This window comes from Narcine bancroftii, chromosome 8 (assembly GCF_036971445.1).
Source record: "Narcine bancroftii isolate sNarBan1 chromosome 8, sNarBan1.hap1, whole genome shotgun sequence".
Taxonomy (NCBI): Eukaryota; Metazoa; Chordata; class Chondrichthyes; order Torpediniformes; family Narcinidae; genus Narcine; species Narcine bancroftii.
In genome coordinates, this window is record NC_091476.1 from 167,309,911 (window position 1) to 167,336,814 (window position 26,904).

General features: G+C 40.0%; 1 protein-coding gene across 1 annotated transcript in view; it reads right to left on the reverse strand.

Annotated features, from left to right (window-relative positions):
• The window catches only part of LOC138742142 (CUB and sushi domain-containing protein 2-like), a 938,722-nt gene extending 919,489 nt beyond the window's left edge, over window positions 1-19,233 (reverse strand). Inside the window, exons 1-2 of the mRNA XM_069896325.1 lie at window positions 19,137-19,233; window positions 18,224-18,440 (exon numbers count right to left, since the gene is read on the reverse strand). Coding sequence (XP_069752426.1) covers window positions 18,224-18,440; window positions 19,137-19,233 — 314 coding nt within the window. The remainder of the gene's footprint in view (window positions 1-18,223; window positions 18,441-19,136) is intronic.
• Between the last annotated feature and the right edge of the window lie 7,671 nt (window positions 19,234-26,904).

Below are 26,904 nucleotides of genomic sequence, written 5' to 3' on the forward strand. Positions count from 1 at the left end.
AATTTGTCCATATTGAAAAGGCTTGTCTCCCACTTGGCTAATTGGACAAAAAAAATCTATGGAGCAAAAAAATGTCCAAATGCTGGAACTACTGAATGAAAGCAAAGAAAGCTGGAACTATTCATGCTTCCAGTGAAAATATTAAATATATTCAAAAATATTCAGCCTGAAAGTGATCATCTGTGGGGAGAAAATGTGATTCAACAGTTTAAGTTAATTAACTTTCCTTAGTTTTGATAAAAGATCATTAACACATTTCTGTCTCCACAAATGCTTCATGACTTTGTGAGTATTTACTGTTTTCATTTCATTAAATCTGTCAATTCAACAAGTAATCTGTAACTCCACCAAAATGTACTCACCTCCCACTGGAAAAGAAAGTGTTGGTGACATATTCAACAAAATTGAAACCATATTGAGAGATAATTCACAAGTGAGAGGAGAAATTTCTTCACCCCCAAAAAAATGATAGAATTCTCTTCCCCAGAGCGCCGTTGATGCACAGTGTTGGAGCCCACGCCGTAGAAAGATTGACAGGTTTTTAAGACCCAAAGTGAATCAGTTGAGGGAAAGGGAACTTGATGGTCAACAATAATGCACATGGACCTGGCTCAAGGTGCCAAAAGATTTAATCCTGCTTTTATTTGTTTGCAAGGGAATCTTCTATATTTTTGTATTGTCTGAACTGCAAATTTATTCTTCTTGTCCACCTATCCATCACCTGAGCTGAGATTCAGCAATTTACCTCCAATTCTGCACTGTCTTGCCTCTGAGCCAACAGAACATGAAGAAATACAAGTTTACCAACAATCAGATTTAAGATTCGGAAAAGAAGATTGCAGTTAGAAGTGATTTTCAAAGCACTAAGAGGGCACTATTTTTCACTTGCATCCTCCAAAATAGTTTAACTTCAGTGAACTGACAGAATAGTGAAGAGTCTGAAAGTCTTAAAATTGCTTCAGGATTGAATCAGGAAGAGGAATAAAATCTGGTGAAAAGGCTAATAAATTCTGCATGCATAGACATGAAGGATTCTTGTGCACTTCCAACCAGCAAGGTGCGATTTAGTCCAGATTATTTTGGTCTGTTATCTTTGGAATTAAATTTGGTCAATTGACATAAAACACCAAATCAATGAGGAACTTTGTAATAACCGCACATGTATGCAACAGTGTATAGCAGATCATAGCGTGATCTGATTATAAAATCAAAATCTTATCTATCAAAGCGACAGCAAAAATAAAGCTTGCACTCGAGCTTAACCCTGACCCAGAATAGATTCGTGGAACCATAACATGCAAATAAAACATACTAATAATAGCTTCCTGTCTTTTAGGTTTGAATAAAACTCACTTTAATTTCAAAACTGATGAGAACTGATTTTCATCATCAGTACAGGGTTAAACTTGTGGCAAAGTGGAACTTTCAAAGAATAGACGTGGATAGAGGTGCCAGGAAAAATGAGGATGAGAACAGATCTACGAAAATAATTGCAAGTCTGAAGCCAAAGAACTAAAGTGCAAATTTGAATTGCTTTGGCTGAGCTTACTTAGCGAGTATGCTGCATTAGAAACGGTGTTAGTGGGAAAGCCCATGGCCTTACTGACAAGGCATAACTTCATATTTGAATTTTGAATTCTGGCAAATTGTTCTGACGAGAGAAAAATTAGATTTTGATCTTCCTGATACCTATTTCAGAAGCACCTGAATTAAAAAAAAAATGCCATACAGTACTTACACAGGGCCTCAGCTCACTAAGGTGACACTACATCCATCAAACATCCACCTTCACTTAACATCCACCCCATTTCCTCTATACTCATCCCCAATTCCACCTGTATATCAGCTGCAATTGATAGTGGGCATTTAGCACACCAACCCTCACGACTTTAGGATGTGGGTGGAAAATGCTGCACTTAAAGCAGTGGTTCTTTACCTTTTACTTTCCATTGACATGCCACTTAAGCACTGCAAAAAGTCTGCAGGCACCGTGGTTGAAGTAAAAACATAATGCTTGAGAAACTCAGCAGGTTTAATAATGTCCTTTATATAGCAAGGATAAAATTATATAACTGACGTTTCGGGCTTGAGCCCTTCATCTAGGTATGGAAAAATTTCAGCACGTATCTGAATAAAATGGTAAGGGGGAGGGGTGGTTGCAAAGGCAGGAGGAAATAGGTGGAGAAGGGAGGGAGGGCAGAGCAGCAAGCAAGGGGAAGAGAGATGATTAGGTGAATAGAGAGGGAATGGCATGGAAAGCTGATGGGGAAGAGAAGCAAAGGAGGAAAGGAGAGCAGGTTAGCCGAAACCGGAAAGTCGATGTTAATACCATCGGGCTGAGAGTGCCCAGATGGAAAATCCGGTGTTGTTCCTCCAATTTATGGAGGATCTTGGTGGGATAATACATGGGGTCTTGTACAGACATGTGAGTATGGGAGTGTGACGCAGAATTGAAATGGTTGGACACTGGGAGGTCCCTGTCTCTGGTGTGCACAGAGTAAAGGTGCTCAGTGAAGCAATGTCACAGTCTGCACCCAGTCCTCCAATGTAGAGAAAGCCACATAGGGTGCATCAGAAGCAATAAATCAATCCTCAGGATACACAAGTGAAGTGTTGCTTCACTTGAAAGGACTGTTTGGCCCAGACTATGGTAAGGGAAGTGGTGTAGGTGCAGGTGTGGCACCTCCTGCAACAAGAGGGTGAGGCCCCATGGGGAAGGAGGGAAGTGATTGGTGGGGAGGAAGGACTGCACAAGGGAGTCATGAAGGGTGTGGTCCCTACAGAAGGCAGAGAGTGGAGGAGAAGGTAAGATGTGTCTGGTAATGGGATCTTGTTGTAAGTGCTGGAAATTCCAGACAGTAATGTGTTGGATCTGGAGGCTGGTGGGGTGGTAGATAAGGACAAGGCAAATCCTGGATTTGTTTTGTCTGGAGGTAGAGGGGGCCAGGGCAGATGAACAGGAAATTTTGATGTGGATGAGGACTAAGTTGATGGAGGTGGAGGGGAAGCCACATTTGTGAAAAAAGGCAGAGTTTCCTTTAAGTCAATGGTTTTCAACTTTTTTTTCCATTCATTTACCTGCTTACTAATCACACCCAACACCAACAAACCAATTTTCCCTTGCAACCACTGCAACCGTGTCTGCCTGTCCCGCATCGGACTTGTCAGCCACAAACGAGCCTGCAGCTGACGTGGACATTACCCCTCCATAAATCTTTGTCCACGAAGCCAAGTCAAAGAAGAATCATAGGGCAAAGGTTGAAAATCACTGACTTAAAGGAAACTCACACAGTTACAGGGGGACTGTGCACGTTGCATGTGGATAGCACTTAAGATCAGGATTGAACTCAGGTTGCTGTGGATGTAAGTGAACAGCTTATCCAGTGGAATCTGCCATTCATTGGACCAATTTTCCTGTTCAGCTTCATAAAGATTCCATGTACAAGTAGTCCCTGACATACGTCTGTGTTCCATTCTGATGGACCGGTCGGGTCTCGAAATGGATGCAAGTCAGACGTATATTAACCTCAGATCTCATGCAGTTGGGCACATGCTGTCATATCTGGCTGGTGCAATTTTATATATGCTTTTGTTAATAGTTTTCATTTGTATGTATGATGGCTGTAAGTCACATAAGTTGTAAGTCGGGTACTACATGTTTATGGATGAAACCATCAAATGGAAAAAAAATCTAATCAGATGTCCTGAAAACAAACAAGTGCAAGAAATTTAGTTGAATGATAAATAAATTTGAAAGAATCAATTGATGATGTATCCCAAAGATACATCATTACTCTAATTTTGCAGCTGATCTTCTTGTCTTTGGCTTGGCTTCGCGGACGAAGATTTATGGAGGGGGTAAAAAGTCCACGTCAGCTGCAGGCTCGTTTGTGGCTGACCAGTCCGATGCGGGACAGGCAGACACGATTGCAGCGGTTGCAAGGGAAAATTGGTTGGTTGGGGTTGGGTGTTGGGTTTTTCCTCCTTTGCCTTTTGTCAGTGAGGTGGGCTCTGCGGTCTTCTTCAAAGGAGGCTGCTGCCCGCCAAACTGTGAGGCGCCAAGATGCACGGTTTGAGGCGTTATCAGCCCACTGGCGGTGGTCAATGTGGCAGGCACCAAGAGATTTCTTTAGGCAGTCCTTGTACCTTTTCTTTGGTGCACCTCTGTCACGGTGGCCAGTGGAGAGCTCGCCATATAATACGATCTTGGGAAGGCGATGGTCTTCCATTCTGGAGACGTGACCCATCCAGCGCAGCTGGATCTTCAGCAGCGTGGACTCGATGCTGTCGACCTCTGCCATCTCGAGTACCTCGACGTTAGGGGTGTGAGCGCTCCAATGGATGTTGAGGATGGAGCGGAGACAACGCTGGTGGAAGCGTTCTAGGAGCCGTAGGTGGTGCCGGTAGAGGACCCATGATTCGGAGCCGAACAGGAGTGTGGGTATGACAACGGCTCTGTATACGCTTATCTTTGTGAGGTTTTTCAGTTGGTTGTTTTTCCAGACTCTTTTGTGTAGTCTTCCAAAGGCGCTATTTGCCTTGGCGAGTCTGTTGTCTATCTCATTGTCGATCCTTGCATCTGATGAAATGGTGCAGCCGAGATAGGTAAACTGGTTGACCGTTTTGAGTTTTGTGTGCCCGATGGAGATGTGGGGGGGCTGGTAGTCATGGTGGGGAGCTGGCTGATGGAGGACCTCAGTTTTCTTCAGGCTGACTTCCAGGCCAAACATTTTGGCAGTTTCCGCAAAGCAGGACGTCAAGCGCTGAAGAGCTGGCTCTGAATGGGCAACTAAAGCGGCATCATCTGCAAAGAGTAGTTCACGGACAAGTTTCTCTTGTGTCTTGGTGTGAGCTTGCAGGCGCCTCAGATTGAAGAGTCTGCCATCCGTGCGGTACCGGATGTAAACAGCGTCTTCATTGTTGGGGTCTTTCATGGCTTGGTTCAGCATCATGCTGAAGAAGATTGAAAAGAGGGTTGGTGCGAGAACACAGCCTTGCTTCACGCCATTGTTAATGGAGAAGGGTTCAGAGAGCTCATTGCTGTATCTGACCCGACCTTGTTGGTTTTCGTGCAGTTGGATAATCATGTTGAGGAACTTTGGGGGACATCCGATGCGCTCTAGTATTTGCCAAAGCCCTTTCCTGCTCACGGTGTCGAAGGCTTTTTGCAGCTGATAAGATATATCCTAATGTCGACCCAAAACAGATTAATCATACTGAAGACAGAAGTGGGGATGTTATTAATTCTTATGTTCAATCCATTTGCAACATCTTAAAAGAAATGCAGATTATGCCAAGATCATGTGACCATGTGGCGAGTAGTATGGAGATATGGACTGAAAAGTTACATTCAGATCAGACAAGTGCCAGGCAATATTCATTTGGATGCTCATTGAAAGTGTGGTTTGCAATTTCTTGTCTTCTAATTGCACCCCCAATATTTTTCTTGCTATGTGAATTCAAATTACTGTATTCTTCTAAAATTATAATTGACCCATTCCTCAGAAAGCCAAATCAAAAGCATACCTTAATACTCCATGAGATTTGCTTAGGGTTAGACATGGAGTGATGTTGGTAGCACCAATTAATTCAAAAGATTAATCTTTAAAAAATTTCTCGGCAATTGAATTTCCACTGATATCTTAAGGCCATTGAAACCAGTAACTTTTTAACATTTAAAATATACTTTATTCAAAATAAAAATGTTATATAGTGTGCAAGGTTTTTTTTCTTATTCATAGCATATCAGTCCATGCAAAAAAGGAAAACAGTATAAAGTCCCATAATATTCATCAGGTCATGTACATTGGGCGGTTCATTGGCCACCGGTTAACTCAATGTACTTACAGCGCCTGCGACTGCGGTTTGAATCTGGTGCTGACTGTAAGGAATTTGTACATTCTCCCCACGTCTGCGTGGTACTCCGGTTTTCTCCCACCCTTCAAAAACATTCCGGGGTTGTAGGTCAATTGGGTCTAATTGGGCAGAATGGGCTCGTGAGCTGAAAGGGCCTGTTACCATGTTGTATGTCTAAATTTAAAAAGAAAGAAATAATTCTATAATTTTACCTTGAAGCTTTAATCATTGTCTCTCATGTGCCCCCCCCCCCACCCCCAATCCCAGGTTGTTGTATGAAGGGCTTCCCCATCAACCTCAGGCCGTCAGCATCAAATATTAGAAGGATATTCTGTACCCCTGTAATGATTCAGAGGAATGCTCCACTTGCGCCCACACCAGAGGCATCACTAGGGTTGGTGTCACTCAGTGCAGTAAATCATGGCATCATCAACGCCCCCTCCCCCCCAACATGGGCTTAGTTACAACAATATTAGTAACTGAACAGAAACCTTTTCTGAATTTTCTCCTTTTCCTTTAATTACTACTTCATTCTCCAAAATTTTTTTAAAAATTTAGACCTACTGCACAGTAACAGGCATTTTGGCCCACGAATTCATGCTGCCCAATTAACACCCAATTAACCTATACCCCAAGTACATTTTGAATGGTGGTAGGAAACCGGTGCCCTTCGTGAAACCCCACACAAATGAGGGGATAACGTGCAAACTCCTTACCAATAGCACAGGATTCAAACACCAGTTCCCATCACTGGCGCTGTTAAGGCTTTGGGATGATTGTTATGCCAACCCTGTCGCCTTAGGGAGCTATTGATATAGGTTCATAAATACTCATTACTACAATATTGTAGCTAAAATACCAGAAAATTTGACAAAAGCAGCGATTATAAAAACACCAGCAGCAACAAAAACAACAGTGCTAGCTGATGGCGCGTGCGGATGAAACCATGTGATTCGAAGCATCGATGTAATTGGGTAATAAATGACACCTCTGACCAGAATGCACTAGAAGGTTCAAAAAGTAAATTAACATAGAATTTTAGCCTTATAGGTATATTGTTACATGTAAACTGGGCTTATGAAAGATGTTTTTGTTGTAACTACAGTTATAACAAAAATATTTCATAACTAACAAAAATAATAAATTTCTGCTGAAATAATGCACAAAAAATTTATAGAGTCATTTTGGTGTCACCTCACCTGATGGTTATCCGTGCAGTCCGCACTCGCTTAGTGACGCTGGTGGCCCACACCTCTTCCCTCAGCACCATTTGGGCCCCAAACAGTCCTTCCAAGTGAAGGAACATTTAGTCTGTGAATCTACAGGGGTCATCTACTGCATCTGGTGCTCTCGTCGCGGTCTCCTCTTCATCGGAGAGGCTGGACACAAGACTGGGAGATCCCTTGGTTGAGCACCTCGGCTCTGACTGCTGCAATAGTGTGGATCTCCCAGTGGCCACCCATTTCAATTCTCCATGCCATGTCTGTTCATGGTCTCATGTACTGCCACACGAAGACCACCCGTAAACTTGAGGAACAACATCTCATCTTTCGACTGGGTACACTCCAATCAGATGACATTAACATAGACTTTTCTGGCTTTCATTAAAACCCCCCATGCCCTTCTTTACCTGTCATCTCTCCATTCCCTGTCTCCTTTCACACAGACACAATAAGTTCTACCAATTCCCTCATCACATCCAATTTACACCTTTTGTTGGTCTGGATTCTTCCTCCATTGTTTGAGACTTTCCGAGATATCCCGTTTCTGGCTTTTCTGATTTTTATTTCCCTTGAAGAAGGGCTCAGGCCCAAAATGACCACAATAGATCTTTGTCTGCTGTAGATGCTGAAAAGACCGGCTGAGCCCCTCCAGCATTTCGGTGAGTTTATTACAATCACAACCTCTGCAGCCGATCATGTTTCACTCCAATGTAACATTAATGCTCATGTCAACAGACCATCTTTATTATCCTCATGCAGAGAATCAGGGATCAAGTGGCCATCTCTTGGATTAGCACATCATTAAATACATATCCCTACCACTTAATGCACAGTTGAGGACATATATGGCACTTCATATTCTGGATCTTTGTATATTCAGGGATGTTATGCTTAGGATCCTCGAACCAACTGTTGGTGTTTGAATATTCAGTTGGAATGTGCTTGCATTGTAAATATGTAATTCGGCCAAGGTTAACTGTGTACACTCAATACGTTGAAGATACGTAGGTATTTATGGCTCTTGAAATGGTTGGCAATTAATTATTGTTTTTTTTTTAAAAAAAGAATAAAACATCAATGCATCGCTGAGTGCCAGGATAGAGCAGAAAAAGAATCGACTGAGAGGGTTTCAATGAGAATGCCTGATGTTAATGATGAATGGAAGTCTTTTACTTCCATCAGTCTCCAGTGGCTTCACTCAGTCACAAAAGAGACAATCGATAGATTTTTTTAAAAAGCAGCATTTTCATTAATGACGGGATCAAAATGGAGTACGAGGGGAACAAAATTTAACCATTATCCTAACAGCAAAAATCTGTTCTTTTATGAATATTACCTCATGTCAAATTATTAACTTGTATATGTTGATCTGCTGTTTAAAACAAACTGCAAATACTACATTTTTTTACTGACTGAGTACCTCAGAAAATGCACGTCCAGTAAAAACCCATTATCCAGATTTCAACCAACCAGCAGTCTCAAGCAACCGGCAAAAAAATTGAGCAAAATAAGTTTTTTAAAAAATCATAGATAAAAAATACATACATTTAAAATTGTGAAGGTAAATGTTCTCTGAAGTAATAGATAAACCTCTGGTAAAGATGAGAGTAAATATTCAGCAGAGTCCTTTATTCATACTTTGCTTGTACCAGATGTTTGAATAATGTTATGTGAAATGGCAATGGTGTCACCCGGGGGGGGTGAGCTGATTGATGCAACTCTCTGTTGGAGTGATTCTCTTAAACTGTCTTCTTATCCCTGCTTAGTAAAAGTTGTCATCGTTGGAGGCTTTATCCGTAATCTTGGTGGAGGGGGAAATCATTTTTTTGGGTGACCTCGCAGAGGGGAAAAGGAACCTGAAGATGCAGCAAAAAAAATGGGTCCAAAAATAAAGTGAAATTATTTAAGGTTTATATATTCATGCAAGTGAAGTTTGTTCAGTCTAAGAACAGGTATGTTATGTAGGACTAGATGATAATATCCCTTATTGCACTCTTGAGAATTGCTGCCTAGACTCTGCAGTGTAGCCAATTTAGTGGTGGCATCTTCTGGGTTATCAAGCAAGGCTTATATATTCATGCAAGTTAAGTTTGTTCAGTCTAAGTACAGTATCGGTTTTTTTTTGTTGTTTATACTTACATTGTAAGAGAAAGTCTCAAGCAAATGGAAAATACTTTTACCTGACATCTACCAATCCCCATAGGTGCTGGAATAATGTTACACATCGCCACAAGAAATGTTACATTCAATGAAATGTAATTTTTAATTCATTTTCTAATTCTCAGAAAATAGGAAATACCTGTAGAAGCTGTCAATTCACACTGCACAAGAATCTGAAACATTCTCACAACTTGCTCCAATTTATTTCACTCACTGATGGAAATGTAAATTAAAATTCCTTACAAGGCAGATTTTCAAGCTAAGAAAGTGTCCCATTGAAATTGCAAAAGATAGATAACCAGCTGCAATTAATTGCTCTAAATGTTTTCACCTGTACAATTCTATTCAAGACTTGTCACGAGATTAATTTATTTCAACCTAATAGCTTGCTGTCCTATCCTTTTGTTTCAGATAATTTGTATTAGCCAGGACATTTTCTGTGCCTCTTACTCCATTTAGTGATTTGCTAACTGTCACTTAAATTCACTTTGTGCATAATATTCAACAACCCGTGCTTTTTAAATGAACAACAGTTCTTCCTCCCACCAAATGAAACAAAGGCAAACATTTAAATCTTTTAAAACTAATGAAACAGAGGGAGCAGTGAACCAGGAGATTAAAATAATTATACGTTTAATTACCCTTCAGAGTTAACCACTAAAGCATGAATCTGTGATATTGCAGAGCTTTTATGGTATCAACGTATTCATTCAGCTTTTCATGGGTATCAAATTGCTTCAAAATGTCTCTGAGCTAAAAGTCAGAAAGGCAAAAAAAAAATCACTTCATAAATCACTGTAATTATCCTTTGTGGTTGTAATGTTTTAATATACAATTAAAAAGAAATTAATTCCATTTTCTTATTTGCCTTCTTTTCAATTCCAAATTATTGCAGATTACGTTAAAATTGATATTTTCCAAACTTCCTCAGCAGATTTCCTGGCAACATGACAATAATTGGGAGGCCAGACATGAAGAATAAAACAGCACAAAAATTATCCCCTAATTAAAGGGCCGAGGACATTTGAGCTGAATGTGAACAAGGATGTGTTGTACTTGAAGTGTATTTCTGCAGTGACGTTTTACAGTTTTAGGAAAGGCGACTGAGATCCAATAAACTTTGGATGGAGGCCAGGTGTTAAAATAACCTTAAGCTGGAACACAAGAAGGACATTGAAAATCGAGGGGCATGGTGCCAAAATAACAACCTCTCTCTCAATGTCAGCATGATGTAGGAGATGATGAACTTCAGGAGATGATGATGGACTTCAGGAGGTGATGGACTTCAGGAGATGGGGCAGAGATCACACCCCAATCCAATTAAAGGTGTTGAACTGGAGATAGTGGATCGCTCCAAGTTCTTAGGAATGAACATCACCAATGACCTAACCTGGGACAAGCACGTTGACATGATTTTCCTCAACCTAACACACGAATGGCATCGTGAAGAAAGCGCATTGTCACCTCTACTCCTTCAGGAGTCTGCGAAGATTTGGTATAACATCGGAAACCCTGCCCAATTTCGAAAGATGTGTAGTGGAATGTGTCCTGACTGGCTGTGTCAAGGTCTGGTATGTGGACACCAATACCGCTGAGTGTAAATAATGGACACAGCCCAGAATATCACAGGCAGAACCAACCCCCACCCCATTGACCGGTAACACTGGCATCAGAAAGCAGCAGCAGGAATCATCAAGGATCCACATCACCCAGCACATGCTCTATTCTCACTGTTACCATCAGGAAAGAGGTGTAGGTGCCACAAGTCTAGCACCACCAGGTTCAGGAACAGCTGCTCCCCCTCCACCATCTGATTCCTCAACGACAAACTCAATCAGAGACTCATTTAATGATTCTTATTTTTTAAATGTATTGATTATTTTTCCACTCTTTCTGCATTGGGAAGTTTACATTTCCTTACTTGTTTACATGTGTATGTGTCATCTTGATTACAATTCTTTTTGCACAACCAATAAACGGTAATTCTGCTTCACCGTCGGGAAAAAAGAATCTTAGGATTGTATGTGATGTTATGTATGTACTCTGACAATCAATCTGAAGAAAGCACATCAATGCACCTGTTTTCTTTGAAGACTAAGGAAGTTCAGCATATCCCCCTCGTCCCTCAACAACTTTGACAGATGCACCATCAAAACCAAAACCATGTGGAATGGGAGCCTCATGGCTCAAGATCAGATAAGGCCGCAGAAGGTGGTGAAAGCAGCTCAGAAGATTAGACACACTTCCCCCACTTCCATGGAATCCATCAGCATCACACACTGCCGACAAAAGATAGCCGATATACTTAAGAACCATCTCACCCTGGACACATTCTTTTCTACTTTCTCCCATCAAGGAGAATGCTCACGAATGTGACAGTGCACACCTGCAGGATTGATGTCGGTCCTTGATTCAGAAAGGTCCTGAGGTGAGATCTCAATCATCAGCTCACTCCCTTGAGGAATGAAGAATTCAGATTTTTCTTTTTTTCCATTTCCCTTTATTTAATACACAGGCCTAATAAACACACATTGAACATCGAGCTATCCAAAACCCATCTGAGCATTCAAGGGGCTGGGCTTCAGGACTCGCTACCTGAGGCCTCGTCAGTGTAGTGGGGTGACCATTGTGTACTGAGGGCCTTTCATATTTAGACTAGGTGGGGAGGCAGCAAGTTTGAGCCAGGGTGATTCAGCCTCCTCTCTCTATGGAGACTGACAGGAACATTAGGAGTCTCCCAGACCAAGCAAGTGAAAGACAAAATAAGAATGACAACAGTGAACCCACCACAACACAATCAGTGTGTAGGCCCTGCCCGTAGCTGCATGAACATATCAGTGGGAGGAGCACAGTGGAGGGGTGAGGAAAGAGCATGATTAAGGTTTTTACTGCATGCCCAGTTTGCACACAACCTCTTGAACTCTTGGAGCAATTTGATAAACATTTTAAAAACATTCAGCGTCACCCAGCTGAAACACCCACCTGGAAAATGACAGAAAGGGAAACAAAATCACAGAAGCCAAGATCTATTTTTGCAAGTCTGGTAAACATGGAGCATATTGTTGCCAGCTCACAGCTCTTAACTTATGCCTTGCCATTCAATTAAATCACACTTTGTAGCTTTCTTGACATGTTAGTAATCATCGAACCGCAATGTCAATATGAGTGACAGCTTGCGATCCACAGAAAGGTAATGATCTCATCCCTGGCAAAGTTAGAAAAGCTTTATTAGAATAAACATTGTGTACTTCAGCATGATTTTTCAGTAATTCACTCGACCATTATTAAAAAAACACGGCAAATCAAACTCCAGTAAACCAACTCAACAGCCTCATGGTTATTTTTTTGTTTCATGGATTACAAGAGGGCGTGCAAAATCATTGAGGACCCCTTCCACCCTGCACATAGCATCATTCAGCTGCTCCCATTGGGAAAGGGATACAGGAGGATCAGAGCCAGCACCCCCAGGGTGAGAAGCAGCTTCTTCCCGTGCGGAGTGAGAATGCTAAACGAACAAAGGAACCGTTTACACTAACCATGTGAGACTCTCATACTCGTAAGTAAAATTTAATTATTTATTTTTATATATGAAGACTTGTCCTGCATATGTATTGTTTGTCTGCATGTGTTATATCTGGCTGTGTATCTGTGTGTTTTGCATCGATGGCCAGAGAACACTATTTCATCAGGTTTTCCTTGTGCAACCAGATGACAACAAACTTGGCTTCACTTGACAGTTTTTTTTTAAATGTTTTCATTTATTTGTTCAACTGAAATCAATTTTTTTAATTTCCCCAAGGTCAAGGGGACCAGAGATTGGGGACAGGAAGACAATCGGTGACTGGGCAGATGAGCAATCTATGAGCATGGGGGTCAGGGAGATCCCAACAATCAGTGGTCCAGAGTTGACAAAGGGTTCCAGACCTGAAAAATCAGCTGCTCCTTCTTGGACAGATGCTGTCTAACCTCGTGAATGATTCCAGCATTCCCTGCTTTGAAGAAGTCGAACCCTGCTCTGCAAGTATCTTTGTACATTATTCCTTTTTGTATTGAGAAACTGGTCATGATAAATGCATTCTGATAGAAGTAACTGTTGGGAAGGCACATCCAAAAATTATGCCTATCCCAAGGGCCTTTTTCCAATTTTTAATTGATCAGTCTTTTGTCAATCATAAAATTAGATAGATATTGTGATCAGCAAGCTCTGAGTGTGCCCATATATTTCTGTCTGAAAATTAAAGTTTCCAGCCAACTAATATTACATAAATGATCAATGCTTTAATATGACTAATAATAAACTCATAACAATCATTCTAAAATAATCAAACCATTAGCCACTGAGAACACAAAATGTCAGACTACACTTTTTTTAAATCTACCACAGCTTCAATAGAGTTCCCAGCAAACTCCTCCCCAAACTACAGGATCCTGGACTCAGTGCTTCCTTCTGCACCTGGACCCTTAACTTCTATTCAACCAACCAGAGTCAGAGAAGATGGGTAGCAACATCTCCTCCATGATTGTACTCAACGTCGACACTCCACAGGAATGTGTAATCGAGCCCTCCACACCCAAGAATGTGAAGCCAAATACTGTTCCAACTCTATCTTTAAGTTCCCTGATGGCTTTACAGTTGTGGGCAGAATGTCAAATAATGATGAGAAAAAATGCACAAAGAGGATTAAGAACCTAGGGGAATGGTGCCAAGCTAACAATTTTGCTCTCAATGTCAGTACCACAAAGGAGATGAGGCACAGATTTCGGGGGAGGGGATCTCATCCACAATAAATTGTCCAGAAAGTAAATGGATTCAAGTTCTTGGGAGTAATATTTTTTTCAGTGATCTGTCCTGGAACAACAAGGTTGACATGATAGCAAGAAAGCACACAAACACTTCTTCTTTATTGGAGGGCTGAGGAAGTTTGGCATGTCCCTCATTTTCCTTAACAACTTCAAGATGTAGCAATGAAAGCATACTCGCTGACGTTTCAAGTAGTGTTATGGCAGCAGCTTGACCCAAAGTCAAAAGAAGATGCAGAACATGGTGAGTGGAGCTCAAAATATTATACAAACCCCCATCCTTTCTATCAGCTGTATGTACAACTCCTACTGCCTAGGAAAGGCAGCCAATACACTGACATACTCTACGCTCCCCTCCCATTAGGGAGAAAGCTCAGAACGTGAAATTGATCACGAACTGGCTCAGAGAGAGATTTTTCTCCACATCCATCAGGCTCCTGAATGAACCTCACAATAATGATCTCATGCTGCCCTTGCGCATTAATCCGTTCACCGTAAAACTCCATGCTGATTGTGCTTTCGCTCTCCTACTTTGTGGGATTGAGCGCACGTTAGAGTTGAATGATGAAACTGCTGGTTGAAGAACCTTTCTCACTGTACCAGTTATAATATAACAATAAACGAACTTCAAAAGAAAAGAAAATTATTCATAATTAAACACTCGAAATGTAGTACTTTCTCTTTGCACCCTATTGTTCAGACTTAATTTTCCATCAGTGCAGAATTATCGGAAATGTGTGTGTGAATGTCTTTTGCATAAGAGTTGGCTCATTATACTGGAGATTTCTGGGTTTTTTTTAGGATCTGAGCATTCTCTGGCAAGGCCAGCAATAATTTTCCATCCCTAATTGTCTTTCAGAAGCTGTGGTAAGTCAATTCCTTGCACTTCTGCAATGCTTTTGGTTAAATACTTCACAATGCTGTTGGGAGTTCCACAATTTATGTTCAGTGATGATGAAGCATCATTGATATAGACAATAGACAATAGGTGCTGGAGTAGGCCAATTGGCCCTTCGAGTCAGACCGCTGTTTATCAGATCATGGCTGATCTTTCCCTTTCAATAACCAATCCCAGCCTTATCCCCATAACCCTTAACTCCCCTGCCCACAAGAGCCTTATCCAACTCTCTCTTAAATCTATCCAATGAATCCGCCCCCACTACCAATGTATTCCACAGACCCATAACTCTCTCGGTAAAAAGATTTCTCCTCATTTCTGTGTTAAATGGCCTTCCCTTTCTTCTTAAACTATGCCTCTAGTCCTAGTCTCTCCCATCATTGGGAACATGTGCTCTGATTTCACCCTGTCAAGCCCTTTGATAATCCTAAATACCTCAATCATCCTTCTAAACTCCATCGTATATAGTCCAAGTCTTTTTAACCTATCCGCATATGACAATCCTGCCATCCTGGGAACTAACCTTGTAAACCTGTACTGCACCTCCTCTATAGCAAGTATGTCCTTGTTTAAATATAGGGACCAGAAATGGACGCAATACTCCAGGTGAGGTTTCACCTGGGTCCTGTACAACTGCAGGAGGGCTTCTCTACTCCTATACTCCAATCCCCTCTTTATGAAAGTCAACATACCATTCGCCTTCTTCACCGCTTGCTGAACCTGCATGCTAGTTTTCAATGACTGGTGAACAAGTACGCCCACATCCCTTTGCATTTCCCCGCTCCCTAGCTTAACGCTATTTAAATAATATTCTGCTCTCTTGTTTCTGCCTCCAAGTCAGTGTGGTCTTTGATTTTGGGGTTGATCACATGTCCTTGTCCGTCTTGATAGGAGACGTTGTGGGTTTGGAAGCTGCAGTTGGATCAGATGAGATAAGTAAGTAATTAGATTGCCATTTGCAGACAGTATGCACTGAAGACATTACTTATGGAGGGAGTAAGTGTTCAGGGTGGTGGAATGAATATCAGGCAAAAGGGCTGCTTTGTCCTGGATGAAGTGGTGCTTCTTGACCATTTTAGAGTTACCCTCATCAAGATACAGGGAGAATATTTAATTGTAACCCCAACTTGGGCTTCATAAATGGTGAAGAAGGCCTAGGAGTGACAAGAAGGTGAGTCACTTTCCACAGGATACCGAGCTTCTAACCCACTCTCATAGCCACAATTTTCATGTTGCTGCTCCAGCTGAAATTCTGGTCAGTGGTTGTTGACTCAATTATGGTAATATCATTGGTAATTTCACTCTCTTTTGATGTAAATATGTCTGCTGTCACATTCCTGCTACTTGACACAGTGCTACGTTCGATTAAATATGCCTGATTATAAAGGTAGTCAGTGTCACTTCACCTCCAATTAGTCTGTGTTTGGACCAAGTCCTTGATGAAATCTGAAGTTGAGCAGACGAAGTATAACCCACGCACGAGCAGACAACTGACAAGTTCGAGTTGTCGATGATATCTTCTGTCACCTTGCAGATGACCGAGAACAGCAATGAGCTGGATTACATTTGTCCTGCTCTTTCTATTCAGCATTCTGGGCAATTTTCCACATTGCCAGGTAGATTCTGTTCTAGAATGGGCAAGAAGCCTTACTCGTTCTGGAGTGCAGGTCTTCAGTAACTGTTATTGACTAACCATTACAATCAATTGAATAAATCTCCAAATACCTAACAATGCTAGAAGATATTCCCCATGTCATTTATGCATTTCAAACTACAATAGAATGAATCATTAACTGACCATCACACAGCAAAGATATCAATTCTTTTCCAAGAGATAGGAGTCAACACAGTGGGAAATAATACCTGGTTTAATGGAAAATCAAAACATTATTTTTCATCCTCGGCGGTGTCTTAGTTTTGTGGTGTGGAATGTTGAATAAACCAAAAACTAAAAGATCAGTGAAAGTCACAACTGCAGCCTAATTAAACAAATGACTTATGAACTATCAACCAAGAAATTATTTAGTACGACTTCACATGTGTTCAACAACAGTTAAAATGTACTGTGCGCTGGATCATGACCAAAACATTTTAATTAGTGCAAACAATAAACTTGTGAAGAAACTCAGGCAGTTGAGCAACAGCTGTCGGGGTGTGACGTAGTGGGTGGGAGAAGGAATTATTGACCTGTCAGGTTGAGTCTCTACATCAGGTCTGACAGTGGAAAGGGAGGATAGCCAGTAATAAAGAAGAGACAGGGAGGCATGAATGAGGGGCCAACAGGTGATTGGTGAAACAAGGAATAATGAAGAAGAATGGACAAATGGAGGCAGGTGAGGGAGGGAGAGGAATTGAGTTGGGAGACAGATGCAGGTGAGTGACAGTTGGAAATAAACAAGGAGATATTTAAAAGAAGGGCAGGTGCAGTCAGGTGAGGACAGGGGATGGTGAAGGCAGAGACAGCTATAGCAGATTGCTCCAAATTCTACCATCCTGTCATCTCTTACAGACTGAATAATGTGAGAAATTAGAGAACCAACTTTCCAGGACCTGGAAAGTTCCCAAATTAAGAGAAATCAAGAAACTGCGAGGGTCATTTGTGCAGGGAGCTCCACTTGAGATACCTGCAGATAATGATCTTGAACATTTTGCTTGAGAAATGTGATCATTTTGCTTGAGAACCCAACCAAGACGTTGAGGTACAGTTTTGTTTTAATTAATTCTGCAAATTTAGATAACTTTAGATCAGTCTTTTTGGGTTGAAAAGGCCAAAGATTAACTAAAGCCCAGTTGTCATTCTCAACCGGAAAGGGCAACATGATAACTTGTAATGAGGAATTAAAATGCCACACTACTGCAGTGGCTGACGTCTTTAGGAACCTCAAACTATGCTTCTGTAAAGTAAAGGTCAAGTTTATTTCTACATTGCATCAGGTACGGGGAGGAAGATTCATCCACAAGCAGTCTAGCAAGTCAATACTCGTACAACCACACAATTGAGAAGAGCAAGTGGACAGAGTCAACTCTGTTCTAGCTGAGGGTGCCAAGTTCATAAAACATAGTTCATCTTTTCAACACTCTTAATTTTAAATTTGGTCGAAGTCAATGCATGTGGCATTGTAAGCAATGTACTCACATGCCATTATTTTAACTTGACAAAGCAACAAGAGATCATTGTTCTAGTATTTTCCAAAGCAAATTTCAGGAAGTTTTGAAGCTCACTTTCATCAACAAAGAAAAGTAGGTTTAACTTTAGTTGAAGACATTTAATATGCAAACAAGGTACCTTGTCCTTAAGTTTTCCTGCTGCAATTGACCATCGTAAATGGATAAAACATCGAAGTCTTCCTCCAAGGCAAATGACTGGAATGCCAATTGTATTCTATTCCGTTCTTCAGTGATGATGGTCCAGGAACAGTTGGCATAATTTGGATACCCATATGGAAAGCCTGGGCTGTCTATTGTTCCATTAGGTCCATTTAATGTATCACCACAGTTCTGTCCTGAAACAAATTTAATTTTGAAATGTCAAATAGTGTGGGATTTTAACTTTTCCACTTCTATTGTGAAATATACATGCAAATAATGGAGCATCATTTTGTGTGTGGAAATAAAAGTATACATAATTTTTCTTGTTAAATATTTCAGTTGGACAAAAGGTTGTAACATTAGGTCACCTGACCAGAAACAATAATTGGACTTGTTTATGCCAATGTTTTGTGTGCAAACCAATGTATAAAAAGGAAAATGTGCCTGTCTTCCAAAGATTGTGCCCGTTTCTGACCCCATCAATCAGGAAACTGGATCCAGCACTTATGAGCGTTATTCATCTTAATGCAGGATTCATTTGTCCATCAGATTTTCCACAGATGTTATCAATGGCCTGGTTAATTTTAATCATTTAACAACAAAAACAAGATCAAAAGGTCAAGGCTTACAACCTTGATAAATAAGACAATGAAACATGGAGTACGCTCCACTGAAAGCAATGACTATGAGTGAATTAAAGAAACCCTCCCTCTCCCCTACCCCTAATTTCCAAATCAGGATATCATCTTTATGCTCAAAAGCTCTTATTGTGATTTTTTTTAATTGGATTAAAAAGTTGATGACAGCATTTGTCTGTGAAGATCAAGACAATTATGACCGGACAACTGTGGTTCACGGACACTTTGACCTTGCCTGTGGGTATTAGATACCTTCAGATTGCTTCTGAGTTGGGGAAAGGGGAATTTTCCTGAGAGAACAGAGTTCTGCTATGCCTTTCTCACTTCTATTTTCTACAATCTCTCCCATTCTCCCTCATTTCCTTCATGGCCATAAATAGTGACTGCATCAGTGAAACACGCATCAGATTATACAGTAACATTTTTAAAGTGGAGAAACGCACAATAATAATTCCTCAAAAGCAAGGATATTGCTATTTCATGTTTTGGTCCTGATTTCCAACATTACGCCATGCACAATACCCATGTCCAATGGTCCAATGTCTTGGTTTTCTTGCGTAAACTTTATTTTGCCGCCTAAATATTTTATTCTGCACCAACTGTGCTGAGGTTAGTGACAGTAATTTCCCTCATTTGGCTTCTTCTGATAATGTAACAATATCAACTTCTTGAGTAGTATCATACATTTTGTAAAATATAACCATATAACTATATTACAATTACAGCATGGAAACAGGCCAATTTGGCCCTTCTAGTCTGCACTGATCCAAGTACCCTTCTCTAATCCCACTTACCAGCACTCTGCCCATATCCCTCCATCCACCTCCCATCCATATACTTATCCAACTCTTTCTTAAATGACAAATGGATCCTGCCTCTACTACCTTTCCCAGAAGCCCATTCCACACAGTAACCACTCTCTGAGTAAAGACGTTTACCCCTCATATTACCCCTAAACTTTGCCTGTCAGCTCTCAACCCATGACCTCTTGTATCCATCTCTCCTACTCTCAATGGGAAAAGCCTTTCCACATTAACTCTATCTGTCCCTCTCATTATCTTAAACAGCTCTCTCAAATCCCCTCTCAGCCTTCTAAGTTTCAAGGAATAAAGACTTAATTTGCTCAATCTCCTTGTATTCCAGATGCTGAAACCCAGGCAACATTTTTGTAAATCTTCTCTGCACTCTCTCTATCTTAACCATATAACCATTTACGGAGCGGAAACAGGCCATGTTGGCCTTTCGAGTCCGCACCGGTTCACTGATTTTGTGTGCCCTCTTCAGGCATTGGTCCCGGTAGATCTTCATTCAATAACGATGGGCGAATTCAGTGCAGGTAAGTTTCTGGCCATCTATGAATATTGGAACAGGCTGCGGAGGCTAAATAGCCTTCTCACAGTCAGAAGAACCCATTTTGGAAAAAATAGCCAGAAATTAATTTCCTTTGAAATTAAAGAGATACACAGATGAATTTCTATATACATAGTATTACTTTGTACTTAAAGCACAGTAGCTTGTGAAGTGGCCAAAGAGCTTGTTAATTTTCTTCCTATAAATCGGTGACCAAAACTGCACACAGTAGTCTAAATTTGGCCTCACTAATGCCTTGTACAGTTTCATCATTACTTCCCAACTCCTATATTCTATGCACTGATTTATATAGGTAAGCATACTAAAGGCCTTCTTCACCACCTTATCCACATGCGCTCCTACCTTCAGGGAACAATGCACCATTATTCCTAGATCTTTCTGCTCCACTACATTCTACAACGCCCTCCCATTTACCACATATGTCTTGCTTTGATTATTCTTTCCAAAATTAAGCACCTCACACTTATCAGCATTAAACTCCATCTGCCATCTTTCTGCCCACTCCTCTAAGCAATTTAAATCCCTCTGCAATCTTTGAAAACCCTCTTCATCATCCACAATTCCCCCTATTTTAGGATCATCTGCATATTTACTAATCCATTTACCACCCCATCATCCAGATCATTAATATATATGACAAACAGCAACGGTCCCAATACTGAACCCTGAGGTACACCGCTTGTCACCGGCCTCCATCCTGACAAACAATTATCTACTATTACTCTCTGGCACCTTCCTTCCAGCCACTCTTCAACCTATTTGACAATCTCCAAATTAATACCCAAGGACTTAGCCTTCCTAACTAACCTCCCATGCTGAACCTTATCAAAAGCCTTACTGAAGTCCATATAGACAACATCCACTGCTCTACCCTCATCAACATTCCTAGTCACCTCTTCAAAAAAATTCAACAAGATTGGTCAAACACAATCTTCCATGCCCAAATCCGTGTTGAGTATCCCTGATCAGACCCTGTCCCTCCATATATTTTTATATACTATCTCTAAGAATGCTTTCTATCAATTTACCTACCACAGACGTCAAACTTACAGGCTGGTAATTGCTAGGCTTGCTCCTCAAACCATTTTTAAACAAAGGAACAACATGCGCAACACGCCATCCTCCGGCACTATACCCATCTCTAATGACATTTGAAAAATCACTGCCAGAGTCTCAGCTATTTCCTCACTAACTTCTCTCAAGGTCCTGGGGAACATCCTGTCAGGACCTGGAGACTTATCCACCTTTGTTTGTTTAAACACTATAGTCTCCATACCCCCTTTGCTTCCTTTACCCTGCACAGTTCAACATCCTTCTCCTCAGTAAATACTGAGGAAAATAAATTGTTCAAGACCTCCCCCATCTCTTTTGGCTCCATGCACATTTGTCCTTTCTGATTCTCTATTGGACCAATTTTGTCTCTCACTTTCCTTTTGCTATTTACATATTTGTAGAAACCCTTTGGATTTATTTTCACCATGCTTGCTATAACCACCTTTTAGCTTTTCAAATTTCTTTAAGATTCTTTTTACATTCAATATAGTACCCAAACATCTCCTTTTTTCCCTGTTTCTTATATTTATTGTAGTACTCCCTCTTTTTATCGAACCAAGTTTCCAATATCCCTTGAGAACCACGGCTCTCTCAAACTTTTGACCTTACCGTTCAACCTAACAGGTTTATAAAGATATTCTACTCTTAAAATCTCTCCTTTAAAAGACCCTCCATTTCTCTATTACATCCTTCCCAGAAAACAAATTGTCCCAATCCACCCCTTGTAAATCCTTTCGCATCTCCTCAAACCTAGCTTTTTTCCACTCAAAAACCTCAACTCTGGGCCCAGACCTATCCTTTTCCATAATTACCTTGATCACTGGACCCGAAATGCTCCCACACACTTACCTCTGTCACCTGATCCATCTCATTCCCCAACGGTAAATCCAACACAGCTCCCTCTCTAGTTGGTACCTCCACGTATTGATGTAAAGAGCTATTCTGCACACATTTTACAAACTCCAACCAATCCAGCCCTTTCACGGAATGGGTCTCCCAATCAATATTCGGAAAATTAAAATCCCCCACAATCACTACCCTGTGCTTATTACAAATATCTGCTATCTCCCTATTAATTTGTTCCTCTAATTCGCGTTCCCCATTTGGTGGTCTATAATACACCCCTAATTATGGAGCCCATATTTACAAATTGTTGGTATTCATATTTAAATGAATCTTGAATGTATCCCTCTCTTATAGGCCTCTATAAATATTTGTATGTTTAAAAGTATCGGAAAATGAAGTTCTGCTGTTGTGGTTTTCTTGTCCCTCTCCTTTTTCTTTTTTTTTAAATTTAATTTGCAGGGGGTTGGACGAAGGGGGGGATTTATAGGAGGTTTTTCTTTCTTTTGTCTTTTTTTACTCTCTTTTTTTCTTTTTCATAAACTACCACATGTATTTGGATTAAGTTTGAAATATTGTAATATGTTTGATCAGTGGTTTTATTTTAATTTAAGTATTAAAAAAATGTCAACTTCGTGAGACATACAAATAAACACGAGAACTTTGCTGGGTCTGGACCTCGCCACCACCTAATTTCCATGCTGAACCATGGGCAATCAGTGGCGAGAAGGTTTTGATTCCATCATCGTTTTATTGTTACTTCTGTTAAGGGTGCAGAGAGAATTGAACATCTTCATTGAGGACGGAAGACTCTCAACAAAGTATCAATGTCATGCCACACAATAGTTCATACTGATCCCTGAAACTATAAATATAATACAGAGGAGGTTGATGTGGACATGCATGCAGAATCGACGAGCTGCAGGGAAGCAATGCCAGAGCATCAAGGAGGACATTCCAACCCTGTATTAATGCAGATTCATTCTAAGTGATAAATGTGATTCACAATTAGGAGCAAATGAAAGAATCAATTATTAATGTAAAATTTTATGTTGTTATATTTGTCAATACTCAGTTTCACTCTTCCATTGCAGAAAATATGTATTTTCTTCACAAATGTGTACATCTCAGGATTTAATTCTTAGATTTAGAAAGTTATATATTTTTTCCTTTGCTTCTCAATGATTTAAATCTTGTACTGGAGCCAAGGAATGGGAACGCAAGTTGTTAAAAATGTAAAACTTTGAGGTTATGCCCCAACGACTCAACTGCACATGACTGGAAATACAATTTGTTCTGACCAAATTGGTAGTCATAGTGTTGCCCTCACTGAACTCTCTGTTGGAAGAGCAAATGAGATGAAGACTCTGACACCCTCCTTTCAAGAGACATGTCAAAATTCCATGAAATCCAATGTGCTGGGAACACTTTCTTTTCACTTCTGAGTTTTGTAAACCCACCCCACTCAGCCAAATGACTCATCATTTTCTGCACATTAGATAAATTCTGCAGACTGCTAAAAAGTGGTATATTATCTTTTTTTTTAAACTTTATTTAAAGATTTTATCACATGAATAAAACAGAAAAAATTACATTTAAAGAAAAATGAAAAATAAAGTAATTATTACAACACAACATTAATAACCTAACTTAAATTAGTCTAACCCTCCCCCCCACATATACGGCCACTAAAAAAAAAATTTATATATTAAAAAAAATCCACCCTTCCCCCCCAAAATAAAGAGTGAAGAATTAATGAAGTTAATATTATATATATAAAAAAACTCACAAACAAAAAGAAAAATAACAAGTAAAAATACTAATAAAAAAAAGTTATCAAATCTAAAATATCACACATAAAACATATTTAAGTCAAACTTAATTACATATACTTAACAAATGGAGTCCACTTCAGCTAAAATATTTATTTACTCCACTTAATTGTTTTAAAATAAATAAAATCTTGATTGTAGAGAGTGTACAAGTCCAGCCTCAGTTCTTTCTGAAGATCTTTGTGACAACCAATGAAATATTTCCAAAGTCAGCTTTCATCTGTGATGCACGAAACACGACAGCCAATTTGCTCCCCAAAAGTTCCCAGAAACAGTCCCGTGATTGATGATCAAATGATCTGGTGATTATAGACTGAGGGGAACAAAGATTGTTTGGGACATGCTCTTCTTCCAAATTCTGCAAGGAACTGTTACCTCCTCTAACCTGTGATTCCTCTGTTGAGATATAGCATTCCTAAAATAGTACTTAAAGGGCTGGAGTCCAAGAAAAATCATATGGAGGACAGCCATCATATAACCTCAGTCAAGCAGGTCTAAATGAATGGCAAAAACTTTTCATGAGTAAATACTTAAAGTGATCAGCAAGGATGGGTAACTTCCCCAGTTCTGCTGTGCTCATCTGTGATGCCACATTACTATTATGGGAGAAAATCAGCTATCTTGGTCCACAAAGAGAACTTGGTTCAAAAGGAGATGATACAAAGAGCCTCATAGTCTGCACATAAGGATTTGGGCATTTCGCAACTGCAAGTTATTTCTACAGAAGTCCATCAAGTGCATCGACCTCCCATCCACTGAAGATGTCCATATGAAGTGGTGTCTCAAGAAGCCAGCCAATAGCAGAAGGGATCGCCATTACCTGGTCATAACCTCCTCTTGCTGCTATCTACAGGCAGAGAATCCAGAAGCCTGTGGTCCAACTCCTTTAGGTTCAAGAGAAATTTTCATCCAACAGCTCCCCGTTCTACCTTAACGGTCACCATTAACTCATCAGAGATCACCAAAAGACCTGTCTGTGTTATTGAAACACCATAATTTTTCTCTTGCACTAAATGGAGCTATGAATATTAAGATCTATATTTTATTATTTATTATCTTTCTCGTGTTTCATTTTGTGAGAATATATTTCATACTATTGTAGTTTGTTTCTCATTTATCGATGTGACTACATCGTGAGAATATTACTGCTTCTGTCCATTGTTCTCATTTATCTGACAATGAATTTTCATTACTCAATTGAATATTTGATTGATATTTATAACAACTTACAACTTGCAATCCAATGGAAAAATATGTGCACATTTCTTCCAAAGGTCATTATCGATAATATTATAAGACTTTTGGAGTCCACACAATGTAATGAGATCGTCTAAAATTGGGACTATTTTTCAATGTAATCAACGGCAGTGAAAATAAATCGGAATGTAACTTTCTGAGAAGGGCAGCTTTCCTTCCAATTGTGCTGACCATTCGGAAGGAAAACAAGATCGATTGTTTGTCTGAGATTTTTTTATTCCCCAGAAGAGCATTGAGTTGGAAATTCAATCAGAGTTTGATGCTCCCAATGCGCAACAATTGCCTCACAGGCTCATTTTGAAGAGGGAATTGAAGCCGATCATAATACCATATCTTTCCCATGCACCTGGATATACTGAGAACAGCATTATGAGTTGATGGCTCTCAAACTTGCACCATCAGCTCTGCAATGCAAGCACCATCTTTATTTAGTATTCTGCAGCTAAGAACAAATGTGTGCTGAAAAAAGAATCCCAGAATTTTGGATGGAATTGCAATAGTCAGAAGAGATTAGAACTGGCATGAAGAGAAGAGATAAATAATCCAATTTGACAAATATCCAAGAAGAAATAGCTAGGACCACATCAACAAAATATGGATTTCAAGTGTCATTATCTGAGCAAAATTTTGCCAGTTTTTCAAAAGCATTAAAAAGCATGATAGTGAATGTAAATATAAGTATAAAAGATTATTAAACTTCCCATCATGTACATATTGCACTGATATAAGTCTACCTGCTTCTAATATTTTGATAAAAAGGTGTTCCAGATACTATCAAAAGGTGCACATAAAACTATTCAATCATTTCAAAGATTCTTATAAATTTTCAAGCATACTTTCTTTCCATAGTATTTTTTTCTGCAATGTGCTCAATTTTATTTGTAAAAACATTGCTTATTTCTGAAATAAGCAATGATCATCTAAAATGCAATAGCTTTAACCAAAGCTGTGACTGCTATATCAAAGACTTCAGAATCAGAAGTCACAAAATTTGTTGTTTTGTGGAAACATCATGTAAACCACCTTACAAAATAAATAAAGAGTAGTGCAAGAAAAGGACAAAGTAAGACAGTGTCTGTGGTTCATTGTTCTGATGGCAGAGGGAGAGTTGCTGACCTTGTTGCCATTGAGTGCTCATCTTCAGGTTTCTGTACTGATGGTAGCTGGGTGAAGAAGGCACGGCCTCAGTGGTGGGGGTCCTTGAGGAAATAGGCTGTTTTCTTAAGACCCTGCTTCTTGTTAGATGTCTTCAATGGACTGAAGTCTGGAATTCTTTTATTTTCCTGCACATTGGCATCTCTGCACCAGACAGTAATGAAACTAGCCAGAATGCTCTTCATGGTACACCATTGGAAGTTTTCAAGAGTCTTCGGTGATATACCTAATCTCCGCAAACATCTCACAATTTATAGCCACTGGCAAACCTTCTTCATGATTACATCGAAATGTAGGGACCAGGACAGATTCTTGGAGATGTTGACACCCCCAGGAATTTGAAGTTCTTGACCCTCTCCACTGTTAATCCTTCAATAAGGATTGGTTCGTGTCCTCCTTACTTCCTCCTGAAGTCCATTGAGGGCAAGGATGTTGGTGTGACACCATTCAACTAGCTGATCTATCTCCTTCCTGTATGTTTGATCATTATTGTTTGTAATTCTGCTGAC